General features: G+C 37.5%; 1 protein-coding gene across 3 annotated transcripts; it reads left to right on the top strand.

Annotated features, from left to right (window-relative positions):
* Positions 1-972: 972 nt before the first annotated feature.
* Positions 973-24,054, top strand: ZNF507 (zinc finger protein 507). Of its 3 annotated transcripts, none has more exons than XM_074882027.1 (7): positions 973-1,052; positions 4,561-6,692; positions 7,854-7,959; positions 14,286-14,400; positions 16,748-16,852; positions 20,042-20,176; positions 20,306-24,054. In XM_074882027.1, exons 2-7 carry the CDS (start codon positions 4,566-4,568, stop codon positions 20,667-20,669), a joined length of 2,952 nt encoding a protein of 983 aa, XP_074738128.1. In that variant the 5' UTR covers positions 973-1,052; positions 4,561-4,565; the 3' UTR covers positions 20,670-24,054. The 3 variants fall into 3 exon arrangements, with proteins under 3 accessions (XP_074738128.1, XP_074738130.1, XP_074738129.1); XM_074882028.1 differs by lacking the exon at positions 973-1,052 and adding an exon at positions 1,144-1,167; XM_074882029.1 differs by lacking the exon at positions 16,748-16,852.
* Positions 24,055-24,402: the final 348 nt, after the last annotated feature.

A 24,402-nucleotide genomic window follows, 5' to 3' on the forward strand; every position in this document is an offset into this window, starting at 1 on the left:
TTTACCAAGACCCCCCCCAAATCCAGTATAGACATATCCACATCAATACACTTCAAGCCCCTTTCTGGCAATGACCATTCGATTTCAGTTGTCATGACCTAGCCAAGAGCCGCTTCTGAAACTTATAATTCCCTTGACTTTTCAGTTTATATGAAATATCTCATAAATTCACAGCATGTAACGTTTCTGGTATGTAGTTTCTAAGGTTGCCCCTGACACGCAGCATACACTTTCAACTCCATATTCCTTCTAACTTAAATTGCTAAACCTTCTTGTCAGGTCTCTGCAGCTTACACTTCAAAACATTTGCTATTTTAGACCCAAAGGCGGGGGGGGCAGGAGGGGGGGGGTGCTGTGTTGTTTCTGTTGTGTTTACCTACAGGTGTTTACCATTTGAAGGCTGTGCTGTAAGAAAATACCTTTTGGGAGACTATACCATTTCTTGAGGCACATTGTGCTGCCTGGCTTAGCACTGGATACAGCAATATTGACGAAATCCTGACCGACAAAGGCAAGAACTCAGGACATCCCCTAAGCACGGGAGCTGCAAGGTAAACAACAATTATTTTGAGACTTTGAGTAAAACCACCAGCTCAGCCGCACTGGGCCATCACGAGTGGCCGTCCATTGCGGTTGGGTCTCCGCGCCGAGACGGAATTTAAGTTGATGACCGTATCGGTGGCGCCACCTACACCAATACTGCCCTTGCAGGAGGCCGGTGGCAGCGGTCCGTGGCGGGGGCCAGAGGAGCACAACCGCACCGCGACCCAGCTCCACCTCGCCTTCGGGACGGAGCCAGCGTGGAGGCGCGGGGCCGGCCCTGGAGGAGGCGGCGGGCCGGCCCTGGGACGGCGCCACCGGCCCGGCTGCCCGGCGCGACGAGCCCTACGGCTCCGAACAAGGACGAGGCGGGGCAGGGCCCGCGCTCGTCTCCGTGGCAACGGCGAGGAGGCGGCGGCGCGGCGGCAGCGTCCACCCGCCGGTCACCTGACCCAGCCCGCCGGTCACGTGATACTGTCTCCATCGTCGCCATCTTGAAGCGGTGGCCGGGGGTGAGGAAAAAAAAATTTTTTTTTTCTCCATTAAAACCCAGGTAAAACGCGGGGTGGGCCCTCGGCTAAGCCGGGGCGAGCGGGCAGCGGCGGCGGCCCGCCGGCCCGCCAGCAGGTAGGGCGCGAAGCGCGGCGGCGGGCAGGCAGGCCCCGGGGCGACGCGCCGCAGCCCATGTGCGGAGCCGCGGGCAGCTGCGGCTCCCAGCGGAGCCTTCCCCGGGCCAGCGCCGGCCCCGGGCCCAGGCCGCGGCCGCCCTCCTTCCCTCCCCTCCTCACCTCACCGCATCGCCTCGCCTCCCCGGCGGGCCAGCTCCCCGCGGCTCGGCCGCCGGTGCGGCGGGCGCTGCTCCTCGCCCGCTCTGTGGCCCCGGGCCCGCTGCTTGAGGGCCGCGCCGGCGGCACCTGCGCGATATCAAGCGGGGGCCGCCGGGGAGTGGCGGCAGGTGCGGGGGTGGCCGGCGGAGACCGCTGAGGCCAGAGAAGGAGGGGGGTCCCGCAGGAGGGGGGTCCCGCAGGAGGGGGGGGGTCGCGGACCCGCGGCCAGACGTCCCCGAGGCGCAGTCCCGGGGCAGGGGCTGCGCTGGCGGGGAGGGACAATTGACAGCACAGAGCTCCCGCTGGTGAGGTTTCCCTGCCCTGCGGAGCCGCGATGTGATCAGACCGGCCTCTCCGAGTTAGATTGTTGTGCAAAGCGGTGGTTGGCTTTTCCTAGACCTGGAGGCATTTCACCCTGCCTGTGCCGTGCTGCTCGAGTGGGTGTTTGACACGGGTGGAACGGGCGCTCCAGCGCAGAGGCGTGGTCTGGATCTTCCCCTTGGGGCCCCTTGTCATCCCCAGGCCCAGTATTTTAATTACTGTGTAGGTCATTTAAAGGGTACATGCTGGCAGAGCCATTTGCCAGACTGAAGTTTTATGTCATGGGAGATTGAATAATCTTTGTTCTTAGAGAAAGTGATGTAGTTATTCAAATCCAGATTTTGTGTACAATTCTTATCATCCCTCTAAAATCCAAAGTCTGTAGTAAAAACCAAAGTCAGCAGTAAACATTAAACTTACTCTAAACAAAGAATGACATAACACATATACACCATAGTTACACATCTAATAACTTAGGTCCGCTACAAGCATCCCAAAGCAATACATCTGAAGGTACTCCCTCTCTTTTAATTTTTGACACAGCAATAGTATGTGGCAGAGTATTTGTTTAATGGTCTGTCTAGGATCTTTCCTCTTAGTTTCTGTGCTGCTTTCAGATGAAAAAGGTCGGGGAAATACTTGCCTGTTTAGCATTACTTACAAAGTTTTAAAAGTACTGAATATATTTTAAAGTAGCACCATGTGCTTATACTTAATTCATTCTCAAATTGAAAATATTTCAAGTAGATGTTATTCCTTTGAGCACTTCATATAAGGTTAAATCTGCTTTCAGGGAAAAAAGCACATTTGTTTACTTTTCATAACGTTTTTTAAACATATTACAGCCAGCATGAAACAAACTGCAAAGTATTTTTGTATAACTAAATAAGATGGTTTTCAAATAATAACCTTACACTTCTTTTAGGTTAATATATAATTGGAGATATTACATGAAAGGGGTGTAATTTGTCTTAGCCACATAGACAAGAGTTAGTCATTCAATATACTGTGCCAAACACATAGAAATAGAAGCAGAAAATGCACATTGAGATGTCCACTGTTTTATATTTAAAAGGTTAAATACTTGGATGTTTCAGTTTCATAGTAACTCTGTGGATGCATACATTGATTCATGTTAATAAGATGACACTGAACTTGAATTAAATAAGCAGGCTATTTGGTATACTCTTATGTAAAAGGATACATTTTTTGTTTGAAATATATTTATTTTTCAATTTTTACCTCCTACAATTGATCTATTGGAGTGCAGTATTGATCATTATTAATCTGTTTACATAGATCCAGCTAAAGGCATAAGGCCTTATGTAGCTTTGTTTTGTTGTTATCATGGATCCAATTTCCCTATGGCTTTATTTATATTTTATTAATTTTTCAATTTTAATGAAGATTTTAGCCATTACCAAGTAAATACTGTTCAAACTGACAGTGAAAATTAATAGCATTGAACACAGTAGTCTTGTCTTTGTTAATGGTTCAAAATTGACAAATATTGCTGCATTTTCAAGTTGAAATTCATTTTACATGAGCATGTGAGGTGTGAATGGTACTAACATTGCTTATACTGATAGTTTTGATGATAACCTGAATTGGAAGTCGAATGGCAAATAAACGTAACTTGAGTAGTTCTACCCAGAATTTTTCTGTAGTGGGAAAGGGGCACCACAGAACCCACTGTCATATGTCTGTTCATTGTATCACTGTAGAAAAGAGTGGATTTCATGGGTCTTTAGGACCAGTTCTGGTTTGGCAAAAAAAAACACATGAAAGAACTTGGGATACATTTTCAAGGATGACTGATAAAAGAAGTATCTGGCATTTCTTTATGTTATAGATTTTATATATAGTATATAAAAATATATATTGTGTGTAAAATATATGTGTGTATATATAGTGGAACTTGAATAGCTTTTTTTTTTCCAGAAGTAAATTTCACTGTAAGACTTTTTGTCCAGCTCCTCCACCCCTCACCCCACAGCTTTGTCCACATCACAAAGTATGATTTCATGTAAATGTATATATACTGTCTTCTAATTTAACCTACAACAGTACCACATTATTGCCTGTGGTTTATGGTTAGATATGTTTAGAGGAAGTGTAAGTGGAAATAGTTATTGCCTTTAGCTTTCCGTCAAAACAGAAAAAAATTATCCTTTATAACTTTAGTACCAATTGATTTGAGCTACAGTTAAGGAACTGTAGAAAAAGCTACAATTAGTAGTTTTTCTATAAAATGACATTTATAATAATAAGTATGATTTGACACTTGAATGGTCTTTATTGTGATCATAGTGAAATGACTAATGCAAGTAAATATCAGAACTACTTTTTCTAACATTTCAAGGAAAAAAAAATTGCTTGTTTTTGTAAATTATGTTGTTTCAAATTCTTGTTTACTTTAGGACACATCAGTTTATCACAGTAAGTATGTTAGGAATATATATTCATATCTTATTGTGGCTTTTAAACATAAATATGCCAGTTACTATTGATTGGTTCATTTAAGTGTCTAGCATTCAAATGTGTAGTCCTTGTGAAGAAAAAGACAATAGCTGTAACAATGCTAATCATCCTATACTTGAAAAATATTTATCTTGCCCTTGTACAGCTCGGAGGTAGGCTGTTATAGGCTCTCCTGGAGTCATTCTGTCCAGCTGTATTGAATAGCTTCTACACTATCTACTAAATGTCCTCAAAATCTTTGTCTATTTATATAGCCATTCTAAAAGTTTTTATTAAGTTAGTGGCATTAGGCTTCCATATTTAGTAGAGGGAGGAATCTAAATATACTGGGTTGTATTTTTATTATTGTGCATGTATAAATTTTACTTTTTTATAAAACCCTTTCTCCTAGGTATTATGGAAGAAGGAAGTAGTGTTGCAGTATTGATGCCAAATATTGGGGAACAGGAAGCTGTGCTGATTTCTGAAACAGTCATTGGCCCAACACTTCAGAACAGTGAAGATCAGAGAAAGTGTAAAACTGATCCACTAATCCATGTTATCCAGAAACTAAGCAAAATAGTTGAAAGTGAGAAGTCACAAAGATGCCTCTTAATAGGGAAAAAACGTTCCCATTCTAATGCTTCTGCACAGCCCTTTGATGCAGACGATCTTTGTGAAATCCCAGCTAAAGCAATTGAGCTATCTGTTATTGCTACCAAAAAGACTGAAGAGTTACAAGCAGATTATTTTGTGACTGAATGTCTTCCACAAAGCAAAAAAAAGGTGACGTGCTACCAGTGTAGTCTATGTAAGTTTCTATCACCTTCTCTCTTAACACTACAAGAACATATAAAACAACATGGGCAGAAAAATGAACTGGTATTTCTGTGCTCAAAATGTCATTTTGCATCCAAAAGCCAAGAAGACCTTGAATCCCACTTCCAAAATTACCATGAGAATGATGGTAAAATTAGCACCCAGACAAAAGTGCAGCAATGTGTAAATGTCACGAGTTCATTTTTGCAAGGGCCAGTGGAAGGAAGTGTAAAATCAGGGACTGATCAGACAGGAAATCGGGAGTGTAAGGATATAACTCAGTCTACTCATATGCCTGAAATGGGTAGGAGAAAATGGTATACTTACGAGCAGTATGGCATGTACCGGTGTTTAATTTGTCGGTACACCTGTGGTCAGCAAAGAATGTTGAAAACACACGCTTGGAAACATGCGGGTGAGGTTGATTGCTCCTATCCTATCTTTGAGGAAGAAAATGAAACTACCAACTTGTCAGAGATGGTTGTAACTCACACACCTCATAGCATGGATACAGTTGTTCTTTCTTTGGAAAACAATGAACTTGATATCTGTAGTGAACCTTCTCTTCAACTTCAGATTTGCAATTCTGAGCAACTGTCATGTAAATCACCAGTAGGAACAAACTTAAAAGAGGAAGACATGTTAAAGCAGTCTGTAGTACATTCTCCTACTACAGAGGTTTTAGAGGAGACTGTATCAGATACAGAACAGGATAATATGATTACTGATAGCCTACTTTCATCAGCACAGAAAATCATCAATTGTAGTCCAAATAAAAAGGGTCATGTTAATGTAATAGTAGAGCGTTTGCCGGGTGCTGAAGAAAGTGTCTTACAAAAGCCTTTCTTGATGAATGCAGACATTGAAGCAGAAAAAAAATTAATCTCGGAGGAGTCCCATGTTACCTGTGAAGAACCTGATGAAGTTTATCGTTCAGATGAAATTCAAGAAGTAATAATAGGATGGAACAATGCTGAGAAGAAAGATAATGAATTAAGCTCTAATAAGAATGTAACAACTGATGAAAATGTGCCTCCTGCACGAAGAAGGACGAATTCAGAGTCTTTACGACTACACTCACTAGCTGCAGAAGCTCTTGTTACAATGCCTATCAGAGCTGCAGAACTAACAAGGTCTGGCTTGAGGACTCTGACTGGAGAAGATGCTGTGGATGCAGGTGCAGGACAGGGAGAAGCTGATGGCCCATGCATGGCTCATTCTAAAATGGTATCCTCACTTAAGAATCCTTCAGAGGAGTTTAGTGGCTTAAACCAAAGTGAATGTGCAATAGTTGAGATACAGAAAGAAAGGCCAGAATTATCAGAAACACCAATTAAAATGGGCATCAGTATGTCACTACTCACTGTGATTGAAAAACTGAAGGAGAGAACAGATCAGAATGCTTCTGATGATGACATTTTGAAAGAATTACAAGACAATGCACAATGCCAAAATGCAAATGACACAAATATTCCTGGAAGTAACCTAGTAGAATATATACCTGATGTAGATCGACCCTACCGCTGTCGCCTCTGCCATTATAGCAGTGGTAATAAAGGCTACATAAAACAACACTTGAGAGTCCATCGTCAGAGGCAGCCGTACCAGTGTCCTATCTGTGAACACATTGCTGGCAATAGTAAGGATTTAGAGAGCCACATGATCAACCACTGCAAAACAAGAATGTATCAGTGCAAGCAATGTGAAGAATCCTTTCATTATAAGGTAAAGTTTTTTCCTGTATCTATAATAGCTAAATAACCTATCTTGCTACTTTTTTAATAACTGGTGATCCCTCCTTCTAACTTAATTCATCCTGGCTTCATTGTCCTTACAATTGGGGATTATTGCCAGCAGCACTTTTCAAACGTATAATTCAGCTGTAATTATTCTGCTTTACCCACTGAAATAAACTTGCTTCCTCACATAAGTTATTTTCCTTCTCTATAAGAGAACCATCTTATGGATGTTTTCATACCGTGTTGTTTTTCTGCCCATGTGTAGCAACTACAGGAAGAAATGGAAGCATCAGAGAACTTAATAGTTGAAACTTTAAAAGAATGCTCAGACATGCCCGTTAGTTATGAGTGTGTGCAAAAGTAATCATGGCGTTTGGGGGTAACATGAGACACCCTGAAGCAGAAATTCTTTTCTTTTTTCATCTGTTGTTGTGTTGGTCTGGATGTTCTGTAGAGCTTAGATCTGAAAGATTACAGACCAGAGCAGAATAATGTACTTCTGCCATTTTTATAATCGGTATTTTAAGTATTAGTGCTGGTGAGTGTGTTCCCATGTACTCAGTTCAGTACTCAGGAATATAGAATAGATAGCATAGTATCTAGCTGTACAACTGAAACTCTTGTAGGCAATGGTAGTGCAAATTTTCCCATGTTTACTATTGTTTAGTCCTAGTTTGAAAAAATGTACAGCTAGGGTAGCAAAAGGTGCTCTCTCCCCTCTCCTCCCCAAGCAAGTAGAAACAGGAATAACATATTGTTAACTCTCTAGGCAATAAGAAAATAGAGTCGATTTTCACACAAGCCATGCTCTAACTCTTAATCTAGTACTGCTTTTGGAGTATAATAATTTTGGAGGAAGAACTGTTTGCCACTTGTCTATGGGAATGGGGGAAAAAGGAAATTTATTTTCTGAATCATATAATCCTCTCGGTCACTCTCATCAATCCTTTATGTTATTAATTAATGTTACTTACTTTGTTTTGTTTCTAGTAAAATTACCTGAGGGATAATCTATATATATGTTAATGTACATGTTATAACAGTTGTCATTAAAACTTGCGTAACAATGTTACAAATTACTGCAATATTTGAAGTGACCAGTGTATGTTTGTAGTGTATATTTAAATGGGGGAAATTGTTTTTTCAGAGCCAACTGCGAAATCATGAAAGAGAACAACACAGTCTTCCAGATATCTTTTCAACAGCTACATCTAACAAACTAATAGTTTCCAACGAAGTAGATGAAAAAGAAGGTACTGTTTATATTTACACTTGAAATTACAAAAAGTCACTCATAACATTACTTGTTTGCTATACTTGTTGGTTTTAAGACCACGTTCATGCTTAAATGTTTTCATGCCTGTTCATAACCTTAAATTTATGTTCTTTTCAGTGTGAAAAACTTAGCATAGTCAGTTTTGAGATATCTTACAGACATTTATTGGTAGGTAAGACATTTTTAGTCCCTGGAATTGGACCTTGTATTTCTTCTCGTGAAAGACAACTGGTATGGAATATTACTATGAATTTTTAAGAAAAAAAAATAATCTTTTTTTCCTTCCTTCAGCAGCTACAGTATTTTCCAAGTCACCAACAGTAAACAAAAGAAAGCCTTTTTTTAAACTCACTGTGGTAATGTAGTCTGGTGTCAGCGTATACATACAATACCATCCATTCTGTCTTTAGAAATTTCTGTTTAATTATGGTAATGTCCAAAATGAGTCATTTGTTTTAGCCCTAGAGAGGCAAACGTAAGGCATTCTAAAAATGCCACCTGTGTCTCTAATAGTTGCCAGGGTAACAGTAGGTATGCATTTTTTAAATGTTTGTTTAACTGTGTATCTGCTTATAATTTAGTAATGTTTGTTTTAAAAGCAACAACAACAAAAAAATCCAAACTTTTGATGTGTTAAGGTAGTGAAATAGGGGAAAAATTAGCCAAATTTTGAAGTTGAGGAGAAAATGTGGTCTTAAAATCATTTGAGTATCCTGGAGGCCTGATTATTTATTATTGCAACTTGAATGCATCCTCTTCTCAGAGTTAAGTTACTGAAAATATTTACAGCATTTTTATTCTGAAGGCAACACTGTAATTATTAGTATTTGGAATTTTAGACCACTGTGGAAAAATACTAGTAATTATATCAGCTCTGAACAATTGTGGGCTGAAGTATTTCCATTTTGTGCACATAGCTTTCTGTCCTAACTATGGTCTCTTGTTTGTTTAGATAGCAAAATGTACACTATAGTAGTACATAGATTGCAGTTCGAATTTCTGGGTTCTACTCTCACCTCTACAGCTGATCAGTGAGTGTGAAAGTAATCATATAAATTGATGCAACTACTTGTGAAAAAAGGTACTAACCAGCATGAGCTGGGGTGAATGGCTTGAACCATTAATGATTTGTCCAAAGCAACATGGTACATGTCAGAATAGAATGAGATCCTTAACTCTTGAATTCTGTTCTCTTAGCTCATGCTGCCTCTTTTTCTGGCTTTCAGTATACAAGTTGGAAACTTGAAAGTTTATTACCTTATCCGCCTCAGGTAAAATGACCCTTCCCAACTCCTTTTTGCTCTCATCAACGCAGAAGGCATATAAATTCAAGAAATTGGTCTGTAATGCTTGTTACATTCCTAAGACCTAAGCCTGAGAGAGCCATCTGAAGTCGGGGGAGACAGGACAAAGGCTAGGGAGGGTCTGCTGGTAGCGGGAAGGTTCCCCATTAAGTAATGAGGTTTTTTTTCCAAAAGAAATAGCATAAATGTTTTAATGGAAGTGATAGGAAATAAAAATAGGGTTCTACACTTTGGCCACAACAACCCCCAGCAGTACTACAGGCTTGGGGAAGAGTGGCTGGAAAGCTGCCAGTCAGAGAGGGACCTGGGGATGTTGATTGACAGCCAGCTGAACATGAGCCAGCAGTATGCCCAGGTGGCCAAGAAGGCCAATGGTATCCTGGCTTGTATCAGAAATAGCATGGCCAGCAGGGACAGGGAAGTGATCTTGCCCCTGTACTCGGCACTGGTGAGGCCGCACCTCGATTACTGTGTTCAGTTTGGGCCCCTCACTACAAAAAGGACATTGAATTACTCGAGCGTGTCCAGAGAAGGGCAACGAAGCCGGTGAAGGGTCTGGAGCACATGTCGTACGAGGAGCGGCTGAGGGAACTGGGGTTGTTTAGTCTGGAGAAGAGGAGGCTGAGGGGAGACCTCATCGCCCTCTACAACTACCTGAAAGGAGGTTGCAGGGAGCTGGGGATGAGTCTCTTTAACCAAGTAACAAGCGATAGGACAAGAGGGAATGGCCTCAAGTTGTGCCAGGGAAGGTTTAGGCTAGATATTAGGAAGTATTTCTTCACAGAACGGGTAGTTAGGCGTTGGAATGGGCTGCCCAGGGAGGTGGTGGAGTCCCCATCCCTGGAGGTGTTTAAGAGTCGGGCTGACATAGCGCTGAGGGATCTGGTGGGGTTGGGAACTGTCAGTGTTAGGCTAATGGTTGGACTAAATGATCTTCAAGGTCTTTTCCAACCTTGATGATTCTGTGATTCTGTGAAAACATTGTTAGTTTAGCTGGTTACGAATATCTATGAGCACAGCTTGGACTATTACTTCAGACAATGTTTTGTTTGTTTTAAACCAATAATTTTAAAGATGTCATGATACAGGAATAACTAGCTTGCAATGCCTGAAACTTGTCAGATTTTGGAGAATACTGTACCTTTTGATCTAGTCCTGTATGATCATCTGCTTTTGAAAATAGTATGTTTTAATAAGGTGGTTTTAGAGTTTATATCCTGATCTTGTAACTTAACTTCCACAAAAGAGGAGCCCGTGTTCAAGAAAACTGCCTGCTTTCAATTTAATTACTTTAGAGACTTTTTTAAAAATATTTTTTGCTCATTATTATCTTATAAAAGTGTTACAGCCATGCAGTTTAATTGATTGTTTACCCCACATGAATTTAGTAATGTGGCTTGAATGAAAACAGTTCTCCTTTTAAACTTTTATTAACTCATACTGTGGCACGCTTAAATTATTTCAGAACCAATTTATAATCAAATTGCAACACCACTGCAGTACAGCAATCTCTTGTCAAACAGATGTCATCCCTATAAAACGACACAAAACAAAGAAGTTTATGGCATAGCATCTGTTTATGTGAGAGATGCCTGAGCTGGAACAGTTTCATTTCTTGTTTATGAAATAGTTAGTCCTAAAAGTCTCTTTATTCATCATGGTTGCACAATAAATTAAAAGGGAGCATTATGACACTGGATATGATCAGATTGTAAATGTCTAATAATGAAGGAATAGGGTAATAAGCAGCATTACAGGAGCACCTGTTACTGCTGCTAGAACAAAGATCTGTCATTTCCATGTTCACTTTTAAGAGATCTGATATCCTCCATCCAGAAAGCAAAAAAGGCCCCAAACCCACAAGAAATAAGCCAGTGGAGGGGGTGGGGGACACAACTGCTATTTCGCAACAGCGAGAGATTATATGATGTATTATAATTTATGTGCATTTTGTTGAAGGAATAAATATAAAGTAGTGATTGGTATAAATAATTGCTCCTAAGTGTGTGCTACGGGGTGGTTAGCCACTTACAGCTATGCAATAGATAATACGTTTGCATAACGCTTTAAAAATCTCATTAGATACTGTTTGTTTTAAGCTGCCTGCCCAATAAAATACCAAATTCGTAACAGAAAATACATTTGGAAGCAGTTTATTCTAAAGCTGCGGAATTTAAGATGGAAAACCCATTCAAGTAGAGCATGCAATAGCTTAACCTTCACACAACCCCTGCTCTCCCATAGATCTGCAGCCCAGTAAGTGTCTTTGTATTCATTTCAGGTCTTCTACATAAATGTGCATTCATAAAAGAATAATTGTAGAAATGTAAATTCCAAAGTCTCCTAGTATATAATTAAGATTTTTTGATAACTTACATCAACAAAAAAACCTAATAAATTTTACTGTATGAGCATACTGTAGGAAAAATTCTGACATATTTTGCTTTAAGGTTGATGTGCAAAGAGTGCGTGTTATATATTACTTCCATATTATTTTTTATAAGAATGCTAGAAGACTGAGCAGTGTGTCACATTTTAAAGTAAAAAATATGAAATATTTTTTCTGTTATCTTGGTACACACAGAATTATTCAAATTTTATTTCAGACTGTCTTTGTATTCAGATTGCTATTTTATTTTATAGCCATGCTATATAGTCTTCAGAAAAACCCTCTGTGGTTATCAGCCCTACCTAATTACTTTGCGTCTTGAACCAAAAGTGCTGAATTTTGGAGTGAAAGTTTAATTGGTGGTAATTTTCCCTTGCTGTTTAAGTTAGCTGTGTGACTGTATCCCTCAGAATAATATAACTTTTTTTGACATAATTCAGTGCCCACCTGTGGAAAAAAAAAAATCAAAGTGAAAAGCTGAATTCCATTTTGGGTGATTCATTCTACTGGTTTATTCTGCAATGTCTCCTTAGAAGAGTTTTACCATAAAGATTCTTAATTGTTGCTTTAGTAATGAAAAGATTCAGTCTGGGTTATTGGAGTCCAGCATCATCAAGAGGAAATTCCAGAACAAAATTATCTTTACAAAATCTATTCAGTATTTTGGATTCAGGAGATGGAACTTCTGTTTTTGATAAACTCTACAGTTTCTCCTGAGTTCAATCTGCTCATCTCATTCCTCTCTTCTTTAGCTAAAAAGGATTGGCATTTAGGAGGTGATAAAGGAGACGGTTTTAGTCAGTTTTTATTACTCCAAACTGTAAATAAGTTCATGGTATTTGGACCTAAGCAGAGATGTGTCTAAAAAGTCTACTTTCCATCTTTTTGGACAGTCACTTATTTCAAATTTCAAGCTTGTTTGTCTTTTCAAACTGCAAGTCAAACAGTGGCAGACAGACCTTCCTCTCAGCGTGACATGAACCTTCAGTGCTCTTGACCTTGACAAGCCTTTAACAGAATTCTTCTTCAGGATTCAGATCAGAGGGTCTCATTTGGGAAATCAGAACTTACATTTTTCAGGGAGGGGAGTTATTTTTGGTTTGGGAAGGAGCTGGGAGGCCTGAGAAGTAGATCACCTGCTGATATTATCAGAGTTCTTAAGGCAATATCAGTATACTAAAAAAATGTCCAACTAATACACCCTTTTCTGATCCACCTAGGATCTTCTGGTGTATCCTACTAGTAGTAAACCCCTTCACCACACAAACTAATGATTTGTTTGTGCTGGAGATGTGTTTCATATGAGCATGAAGAGTTTCTGAAGTATGTTCTTGCAAGATTTGAGCTTTCCTTTGTCTCTCACACATTATTTATTTAATTGTATATTTATTTTGGTTTGGGGATGTACTTTAGTAATGATTTTTAGCCACCAGGGAAATTCTCCAAGGATCCCTATCAGAGTTTCTTCAAAGCCCATGTATGTAACAGAGAGATAGCCTGACTGTTCAGCCAGCTAATAAGAATTTGGTGTAAAGATAAAATTAACTTGAGCACCTTACTTGCACTTCAGAAAAAAAAAAAAAAAGTAGAATTACTTAGACTAGTGAAGACATTAGATGCAGAAAGAAAACTGATTTTAGTTTGATGTTTCTTTTGGCAGTAGTGCTGATTTAAACAGCTCCAACCTTGGTGTTCCTTCATGTTTCTGCTGTTCCCTCATTTGAAGAGTGCATGAAGGCTGCATGATAGGCTGGAATGGGAAAATGACCTGCATAAAAAATACCATCCCTCTTCCCTGATGTTAGTATTTTAACCCAAATCAGTTCCATTATTCAGTGAGGGAGCAGGAATAGGGCTGTTTAAGTCTACACACTTACATCTCAAAAGTATTCAAACTGTTCACTGGCGGGCACACATTTGCCTATGTTAAATTAGTCATTAACCTTTGTCTCTGCAACCATTAATTTTTCAAGAGTCTCTTTCATTCTAGAAAGAAAAAATTATTTTTGTTAACAATTGTTTTTTAGTAATATGGAGAAGTTCCAAATTATTTAACACATCTGGGTAGTACCTATTTTCTCATCTCAGATCCTTCTGAAAGTGTGAGTGTATGTGGATGACAAAGAGGGTTTAGATGCTTCTGGAGGCCTTTTGCTTTTCTTTTCTATGTTTGCCAGTTGGAAACTTGTCCTTTCTCAATGCCCATCTTTCTTTTGATTTGATTCATTCTGCAAAGCAGTGAAACTGCTGGGTTCAGCAGTTCCCACATTTTATCACCTTTTGCTGTAACAGGATTTTAACCCAACTGCAGGAAGAATGGAAGTGGCCACATAGAGAGAAAGAATGCATTTTCCTAAAATTTTAATAATTTCAGTAAATAGTAGGGAGAATGCAGAACAGCATAGTAAATAAACTATACCTTTATTATCTCTATGTCCATTGCCAGTTTGCTCCAGATGCTTTAAAAGTATTAAATATTTATAGAAATTTAGAAGTATTACTTTAAAATGTTAATTCATGTTTTATAATTCAGTTGTGCTGAAATTATCATCTGAGAACTTCTTCCAATGCTGAATGCAACTCTAAAATAATGGGGTTTTTTTCATATAGGAAATAAGTCTTCAGTGCAGAAACTGTATAGATGTGATGTATGTGACTACACAAGCACAACTTACGTTGGTGTACGCAATCACAGACGAATTCATAACTCCGATAAGCCATATAGGTAAGTGTCTCAATTATTGCTGGCTAATGCCACATGCTTGGTTTACTTGTTTTAACTAAAAAGGTAGCTTAATTGCTCATGCAATTTGAAGATACTGTTAAAGAATTTAAATTACATAATTTTACTGCAAATTTGAAGGAGCCACACTTGCTGGTTGACTCAAACTATGTAATTAAGATTTGCTAGCTTTTCCAGGATGCATCTTTTGCTATAGCAGTCTACTGCCTGTTTTCAGTTTGAAGCATTCAGATGTGGAAAGGGAAATAATAACGTTGTAATATTGAACTTTGGCCAATAGTAATAAGATATTTCTTGAATTCCTTGCACACTTAAGTTTATTTTGGATTTGCTTTATTACAAGGTGTTCTCCATTGTCATATTGCTACTTTGCACATTGGCTTCTACAGAGTGTGGCAAAATTCTGCCCTTTTTCTTGTCGCCAGTCCCCTCGTCTTTTTCACAGGTTTCAAACAATATTAACATGCTCACTTAGGATCAGATTTTATAACTTTTCTACAAGGATGTTACATAGATTTATAGAGAAACTTTGATATCTAAAATCATGTGTAATACTATAGTTCAGGTCCCCAGCAGAAGAATAAATCATACATTTTTCTATTGGTTCCTGCATAAATTCCTGCAAATTCAATCTGTGCTCATTCAGTGTGGATCTCTGTCCCTCTCTAGTGGCTAGAACATAGATCTCAGTTAATAGAATTTTTGAGCTAATATACTTCTATCTTTTAATACAAATTCTGGAAACTCAACACCTTTAAATGCTGAGCTCAGCCAGGGAATTTTTCTTTTGGATAAACAAACCCAGAAGACGTGTTGTGTTTTGATTTGTGCATTATAATGATATCCCATAACACTAGCAAAAATTTGCAAGGTGTTGGCTCAGAGAGCAAATGTGGAATACAAATAGATATTTTTTTCTCCTCAGAATCTTCCCTATTGCCGTTATTTGTTACTTAGTGGGCTTGGAACAGCAGATACTGTAGCGTGTCATATATAATAGTTTTCTGAATTGGTGTTAGCCAGCCTGTTTAATTTAGGAACCCTTGAAAATTTTCCATTGGTGATAGAGACTGCTGCGTACTAAATTTAAGCCTACTGATCTGGCTCACTTTTCTTACTATTTTTTCATAAACCCCTTAGACAAATCTGCAGACCTGGTAGGATACTCAAGCCACAGCCTAAAAACCATAAAGATCCAGTATTTATGGTATTTCTCCTTCTGAAACATGTATTCCTCAAGCCTTTCATATTATCAGATAGCAACCTACTATACTGCTGCCATTTTTATAGTTGTAAACATATTTTATTATTTGGTTGACAAAAATTGCTGGAAATTAAACTGTATAGCCTCCAATGATGCATTTTTGTAATTTTATACCTTATGGATTTTAATACTGCACAATTAAGTCCTTTCAAAAATAAAGTGAGTAATCTCAAATTAAGCATCCTACAGTCTCAAACTGTTTCACACTATAGACCAGACTTAGTAAATATTGGACATTTTACCATCTCAAAAAAAGAAACAACTAAAGTTCTAACAAATATGCAGAGTTTTAGCTGAGCTTGATGGCTTCTGTTTCAATATGTTCTACGCAAGAAGCTTGTGTGGTAGTATAGTGATATATATGAATAGCATAATATTTTGTGTAATACTTTGGGATCTAAATCCATGGGTGTAAATCTAGATCCAGACTGTTCTATATATTGTTTTTATACAAAGATACTGTGACAGAAGTAAAAAAGTAATAGCATGATGTGACTCAGTTGTCTTAGGGCACCTGAACCTAAATGTGATGATCTTGTCCCTGACTTCTATTTCAGGTATAATGCTCTGAAACTTCAGATGTTTTATTATTAAACAGATAGTTTGGCTTTTAAAATGTCATGATGAACAAAGCTGTTGCATTAAGTAGAACACGTATTCTTGAGGAACAAGACTTACTTCTAAATACAGCATCCCTTATAGCTTATGGTCATATTCTGCCTTTGTATAACATAGTCAAGCAACTTGCATCAGGGCTGCATCCATTCAAGTGCATCCACATCTCCCTTATACTTTGTGATGCTTACCAACTTCAGTAGACATGCACAAAATAGATGTCAGAAAGGAATATAGTCCATATGCCTAGTGAGTCTTGCTCAAAGGTAGAGGCTTTTTTGGGCTGCAGAAGATTCTCACAGACGAAAAATTGAAAGTTAATGTCATCACTTGGACTTCTGCAAATATTGTTAGTCTTTAACTGCAGTCTTTCCTTCTCATAGATTTTTATTTCAGGAATAGTGATAGCAGTTAATTGTCAGATTAGTTTACTTCTTGTTGTCTCTTTAGATGTCGAGTATGCGACTTCGCCACCACAAATATGAATAGCTTGAAATGCCATATGAGGCGCCACCCCCAGGAGCATCAGGCAGTGCAGCTAATGGAACAGTACAAGTATGTAACAGTTCTCATTTGGCAAAAAGCTGTGATAGTAGTGATTTTGTTATGTTAAGATACAAAGCAGAGTTCAGATTCTATTCTTTTCCCTCCTAGACTCATTCTTTGTTCCAGTGACTTTTTTTCTTTTTTTGAGAGAGAAAGAGATTTGATGTGTCATTTCCAGGTGATGTTTATGCTAGCTAATTAAACACGTCCACGACCTCCCTCTGGTACAGTATTCAGCTTTTTCTTTCCAGAAGCGGTTTGTTGCATATAAACTGCCTATTGCAAGTAGTTTCTGGACCGTGTTAATTACCAAAGCATGCCCGGAATTGTTTGGGAGAATGCGTGTGCCAAAACCATGCCAGAAGCACTTCTAACATTTGACATTATACATTGGCAAATTCCAGTACCCAGGAATGTTCTCTGGCTTTGTTTAATATCCTAGTCTAGGCACAACCTTTGTGCATACATGTTACAATCCAGATTGGCATCACACTGCCCTAGTTAAGAATTAGTATGAATAGCCATTATGTTTAAGTGAGGCACGTTCTTTATAGTCTGTCCATAGATATGTGTGTTTTATCTATATATATGAGAAAGTTGACACAAATATGTGCAATTGTTTGCTACTGATTTGCAACAAAAAATAAAAGCTGGGAAAGGAAAGAAAATCAGGGATATTCTGAACTTTTCTTAGTAGAAGATTTTAAAGGCAATAGGAAGATTCCAAATAAAACACATTCACATAAGGGTTTCTCCTCAAGAAAATCTGCTTCTACAACTTCAAAGTCCTTCTACTGCATTTTTTCCTCAAAATGTTCCTACTAGCACTAAGTTCTGTTGCTCTGCTGTCATACTTCATACAGTATTGCTGAGTGCTCTTAGTATTACAGAAGATTACTGAAAACCTCCGCACTTTGGTCCCTCCGTCCCCAAGGAAATAGTCTTTCAAAAACTGCAAGATAATTGTTTCCTCAGTAGATCAACTTAGGATACACTTGAACAGTAAAGTTTAATAATTCAACATAGGTCAACCAGTAGGGCAAATCATGCTATAGAATTGAAAGGATTCTACTACTAAACTCAATGGTAAAATAATTTTGTTTCTCTGGGAATGTCTTGCATATATTGTAACTATACATTAACTATATGATCATTAAGTATAGCTCATCAGGCTAAAAACTGTTGAGTTTCTGTATCTTTGATTTGAACTGTATGCTAAAGCAGTCAATGGCATTTGGCTCATGGTACTGTTCTCAGCAAAGTAAATCTGATTAGTAAATCACCTGAGTAAATTAATGTACTTCAAAAGATGAGACTGTAATTAAAAGGGGATAAAAACAAACACTGAACTGTTGCCTCACTCACTGTGTTACCAACCCACTGACCAAGCTGTGTTAGTGATGCAGAAAAATCATATATATAATAAGACTAGTGGAATACATGTGCATATAGAATGGAATTAAGATTATTTGTTGATCTTCATGTTTTGCAAAACAATAATTTTGGCCTAATTTTATCTGTAAATTAACTATAAGGTCTGCCTTCTATCTTATTTTTAATGATGCCATTATTTTGTAACAGTCTTATTAGAAATATTAAGATTCTTGACCTGGGAGTGGACTTGCCTATATTTGAAAGCATCCATTTTCTTTATAAGGCTTCAAATTAGAAGGAAAAGAGAAAAATAGGATAGTACATTCCAAATCAAGTAATAAAGTGAGCTACAAGGATATGCCTGTTGTTACCCAGCAGGACAGAATTATCTTGCTACATAAGCAAGGCAATGTACCATGCCTTCACCTAACTTGTGGTCACGATTTTTGTTGTTCTCCACAATCTTCTGCTGAGCAGAAATAGTTTCCTGTATATGATTATTTGCAAGGCATTTAAGGACTGTATCCTACAGTTGTTAAGAAAAGTGGCAAAACCTTACTGTATTGTAGTGTGTAACACTTTTATGTAGGCATTCTTATGTTTCCAGGTTATATTTTTGAAAAGATCTTAAAAATTTACAAAAATTTATTTAGTATAGTAGTCATTCTAACAGACTCATAGTGTGACATATCAGGATCACATTGCTTGAGCAGAAAACATCTTACTCTCATTGAGGAATGAGAGAGACTGAGATACATTCCTAGCTATAATTTATTAGAAAAAGGTCATGTTCAGTTTCTAGAAAAATTTTATCCTGGTCTTTTCCATGTGATTTGAAAAGCTGAAGACTTCCAAAGTAGCAGGTAAATAAGCAAAGTAGCTTCGTTGTCCAAAAGGCAAGGAGCTACATCATCGTTACCATGAATACTGTTCTGCTCTGGAGTGATGTCATGCAGTATCACTCATCTCATGCTGAGATGACTGATTTATCATCTTAGAAAACACTTGTAAAAAAACTCTTATTATGTTCGTGTATGAAAAAAGTCCTATGGGATTCAATCAGTCTGGGGTTATTTGTGTCCATAATATACACTGCATCTCTATAAATAGGATTTATTCTTCTAGGTTTTGTTCTTTACTGTATAAGACAGTGTTTTATAGGGAAATAGAAAATTTAGTCTTGTAGTACCCACACTGATGGAAAACTATGGACAAAATTGTTACCTCTCTGAATCTCGATCTGTGGATATATTCAAAATCTGACTGGACACTGTGCTCAGCAACTTGCTGTAGCTGATCCTGCATGAGGAGGTAGATTGGACTAGGTGATCTCAAGAGGTCCCTTCCAACTTCAACAATTCCGTGATCCTTAAATAAACTAATATAAGCTACACAAGGAAAGACTTTATTAGTTCAATTAAAATTATCAGTGCTAATTACACAGCTCCGGCTTGGTTCAGACAACAGCAGAGAGAGCTCACTCTTGGCTTGCCAGATACCACGCTGATGTACTCCCTGTTTCTGCAGTCATCAGAACTATTGCATTTTTGCAGTATTTAAACAGTTTTAACAGGCCAAACAGATAAGATTTTAACTCTTTTAAGAAGTCAGAAAACCCAAACTTAAAATTTCTCAGACCCTAATGAAACGGAATTTTGCAAACTAACTTGACCTAGTCATGAAACTGAAAAGGGGGACCGAGAAGAGGATTGACTGTATCTCTCTGTGTACTCATCCTTTTAGAAGAACTAATCCATTATTAAACTAATAAAACCTAACTTCTAAATATTTCTCTTTTTCCTTCTCCCCCTTTTTTTTCCCTAGATGTTCTCTCTGTGGATATGTATGTAGCCATCCTCCATCTCTGAAGTCCCACATGTGGAAACATGCAAGTGACCAAAATTATAACTATGAACAAGTGAACAAGGCTATTAATGATGCAATTTCACAAAGCAGCAGGTATGTCTGATTTATTTTCAAGCCCTATCATCTAGAATTTTCAAAGGACCGAATGGTCCAAGATAAAGTTCCTGTCAAAAAGCAACAACTACATTTTGATATTTGTTTTGGGTTTTATTATTATTTCAGGTTTCAAGGACATCTTCCTGACAAAACTTTATTAGAAGGCACAGATGAAAGTACAGTACCTATACTAGGAAGTTCAGACAACTTGGTGTCTCTTACAGAGTCTATTAACCAGACTACAAATGAAATTTCAGGTTCTGATGAAAATGAAAAACCTAACTTGATGAATACCTCATCCAGTTTAGAAAAGAACTCCACTCTACCCCATCTTGGCACAGAATACTGCGTTCTTCTCTTCTGCTGCTGCATTTGTGGTTTTGAGTCTACCAACAAAGAAAATCTGCTTGATCATATGAAAGAACATGAGGGTGAAATCATAAACATCATTCTAAATAAGGACCACAGCACAACTCAGAGTACAAACTAGGTGAAGCAGTAAGTTAAAGAGAGGGTTTCCTAGAATAAATATTTTCTTTCTTTGCTAATTTTTGCCTGAGAAAACTTGCTAAAGCGAAGAATTGCAAGGAAAACTTGATTTCCCATCCTGAGTCCTTGTTTCAGTAGGAGTTCAATATTTTAATCAGGGACCGATGAATCATTTAGGAGGTAAATATAAGGAGTGGGGAATAGAACGATCCATTTTCACCTGTATGGTGCCAAGAATGTAGGATTCTTGGGGTTTTTTTCTTTTGTTGTCAGGTACTAGTCACTAATAATGCATTAATACAGTATGTTAAAACCCAAAGGTATGAAAGCTTTGTATCAGTTGAAAAATTTTTTTTCTTCCTCCCTCTTTGTTGTTTTCCAAGTATTTCAGCAAAGAACTTTTTTACCCTCTTCTTTGAAACTGGCAGCAGAGCAGATAAAAATTTTACAATATGGTCTCATAAACCCCACTGCCTGGATTCTGGAAGGGGAGAGGAGGTGGGTGAGGGCATGTGTGTGCTTGCATGCACACATAGGTGTTTGATTTTTCCCAATCTATTCTTAAGGCCTTACAAACTCCCAAGATGTCCTTCAACAGACTGCTATCCTTTCTATCGATTTAGAGCAGCAGGAGCTGAGGAGCCTAGAAGCATTTTGCTAATAACTATTTGTCTGATTGGATCCTAACTAAAAAACTGCTGTCTTTTGAATTGATAGTGTGTAAAAGATCCTTTATAATAATGACCTGCTGTTTCTTAACAGTTTTCTTGACATGTTCAGCAGAGCTATTATAAAAAAAAATAGCTTATCATAGGTCACTTTTAATTTGTGGTGATTACTTTGCAGTATGTATGAGCAATGTTTTTTAATGAGAACAAGATATTAACAGTAATTGCCACAAAGAGATGTAGATTAAATCTGCACAGATTCCTAAAGATGTAGGTGAGCACAAAGTGGGATTTTGAGAAATATCTACATGCTTTGGAGTTCTTTGAAATCCCGCTGGCTGTCTAAATTTCCCATTTGTCTGGCAGAGCTGTAACTGTAGAAATAATTCACTGAAAAATAGAGTAATCTTCCTGTAGAAAATCATATTTAAAAAAAAAAGGCAAACAATATTTTAAGCAAAAACTGTATCCAGTCACTTGTAGAATAAATTTTACTAGTGCATATAATATGGATTCATAAAGGGAATTAGGGATTACTTTGTTTTTTAAGAAACACATAGAAATCTCTCTGGTTTAAAGCCTTTAGCTTCTAAAAGTACAGTGCTTTTTTTTTTTTTTCTTACAGTTACAGCAGTTTGCAGTACAAGACATTGATCTGTGTATCAGTTTGGAATGTTGTTATACTGGCTAATTACCTGGCAGTTTTGTTGAGTTATTTATAAAGTTGGCTACTTAAATTGTTTGAAATATATGCTTCAATCCAGTGAAGTAGTAGCACATCCAAAGAAGCCCTTTAGCAGCCAGATTTAAACTTTCTAGTTTGGGCATGTATTTCTGCTTTTAATGAATGGCAGATGCACAGAAGCATGCCTAGTTCCTGACATGAGGATGCAGTTACCTGATTTTTAGTAACTCATTACTTAAAAAATTACTTACTATTAGAAAAACAGTATTTTATGGTTACTTTATTTATACATTTCTGCTAGCAGAAATAAGCTACAACTGTTAATGTAAGAAGGTGGCATATGTAGTATGCAGTCTATTGTGTTATCACTGACTAGAATTGGCAAATACATTATTTTCAGTTAAAAGTTATTTTTCATATTCCTACAGATGGATTTTACATTTGAAAAACATGATTTATTTACATGAGCTCAAATTCAGTTAGAGATAGTAAACTTTTAATGGGATATTCATACTGTCGTATTGACACCAATGTTTTACCTTCAGTATAGAATTCATGTGAAAATAGTACATTATCTGGAATTTATTTCAACTTTCTCATTCAGAGACCCCATTTGTTGAAAAAATTAAAGGTATAATGAGATCCATAGTTATGATAAACTACCAGTCAGTATTCACTGAAACAATACTTTGCCACATTGTTGTTTTCATGTAAAGGGATAATTATTTTAAAGTTGCTCAGCTAATGAAAGATGAAAAGGTGAAAAACTTGCATTCATAAGCTAAGAAGGAGATGGCAGTGAACCAAGACTTAAAAGGAAGTAACCTTGAATCAAAATTACCCATTTTGGTGTATGTGCAAGCCACACTTGCAGCATTAAGTATGGCGCACAAGGACTCATTGTAATGGGATTACTGAACAGGATGCGTCTATTCACAGTTGTTCTTTGCCATCTTGTTGCTTTTTTCTTTTTGACCATGTGTTTCTATAAAATAGTAGAAAGTTGCCTCTGAAAACTAATTCTAACAAATGCCAACAAATAATTCTTTCCCATATGCACAGAAATTTATTTTTGTTTTAACTGTCTCCATGCTGCTTGCCATTAGTTGCCCACTCAGTTCCCATGGACTTTATCAGAAGTTCTGCATGTGAAGTAATTATACACTTAGTTTTTCTGAAAGCAAATTATTCCTCAGGTTATCTGCTTTAGAAGTGTATGGCTTGGTTGCATGTTATGTAAGGGTTTTTAAGCACATTTCAAAGTCACCAACACTGCAGTCTTCCCCTTTCTTTAAGCTTTTAAAATATTTTTGGATCTTCTGTCACAGCGCTGTCAGATGATCAGCTATTCACTTGCTGTTTGTTTAAATTAGATTTTATTCTGTGATACAAACTGTAACTTGCAGCTTTGTTTTAAATGCCTATACTTCTACTAAAGAGAAAACTTCATTCATACTAGACTATACTGATAAATAGGTGCATATTTCATCTTTCCGATTTATGTTTGGGCTGGAAAATAGAGTGGGATTCAGTCAGAGTTATTGTATTTTCCTCTTTCAGGAGCACTTGTTTAATCATTTTAAAAAATGTACAGTTGGTGCTCAAAGTAACATTTGTTAAGATATATTTAATAGAAATTTACATTTGCATTTGATATTCATGGACATGGGTACATGTATTTTTTTAAGAAAAGGTATTGTAACACTATGGCACTGCTTTTATAGCCAAAGTATAAAAAAATTTAGAAAACTGACACGTAAAGACTGCAGTTAATTCTGATACTGTATCTTATTAAATAGGATGACTTTCATTTTATAAAATTATCCAGCACATTAAGCTGCATGCCTTAAGCTGTCTCTAGGATTGTGTTCCTGATAGACGACTGTTTGGAACTATGAAGCAAAGTCTGTAGTACTACTCTTAACTACCTTCTGAAATACTGTACAATGTTAGAATAATTTATTTTGCTTTACAGGAGTTTGTCACGTATTGACTTTAATATTGTATTTTGGTAATAAACTTTTTTTGTTAAACACTTTAGTCACATTTATGAATATGAATATGGAAGATTCAAACACTGAACCAGTGTTTAGAGAGATGGGAATCTGTTTAAATCAAAAATTATTTGAAATACTTTACTGCCATTTCTCACTCTTGTGTCAAGTTATTACAGTTTTAATACTGTTAATACAAGTTTTATAAAAATACAAGTTTTATAAAAGTAACTGTGGTGATGAAATATGAGATGATCAAGTCAAAATACTTGTAAGCCTGCATGCAGTTATGATGGGACAGTGCTGAAGGACAGAACTGCACTTTCAAAATTCATAATGAACCTAGTGGGAGTGTTTTTCCCTAATTTAAATGGAGTGAGAGCCTTA

The sequence above is a fragment of the Strix uralensis genome, chromosome 12 (assembly GCF_047716275.1).
Source record: "Strix uralensis isolate ZFMK-TIS-50842 chromosome 12, bStrUra1, whole genome shotgun sequence".
In the NCBI taxonomy this organism is placed as follows: domain Eukaryota; kingdom Metazoa; phylum Chordata; class Aves; order Strigiformes; family Strigidae; genus Strix; species Strix uralensis.

Bases quoted from the DNA above. Each gene is read 5' to 3' on its own strand.
- ZNF507 (XM_074882027.1), top strand. From the start codon at position 4,566: ATGGAAGAAGGAAGTAGTGTTGCAGTATTGATGCCAAATATTGGGGAA. The intron at 6,693-7,853 runs GTAAAGTTTTTT...TTGTTTTTTCAG, and splicing joins AAGAATCCTTTCATTATAAG to AGCCAACTGCGAAATCATGA. The intron at 16,853-20,041 runs GTATGTAACAGT...TTTTTTCCCTAG, and splicing joins CAGCTAATGGAACAGTACAA to ATGTTCTCTCTGTGGATATG.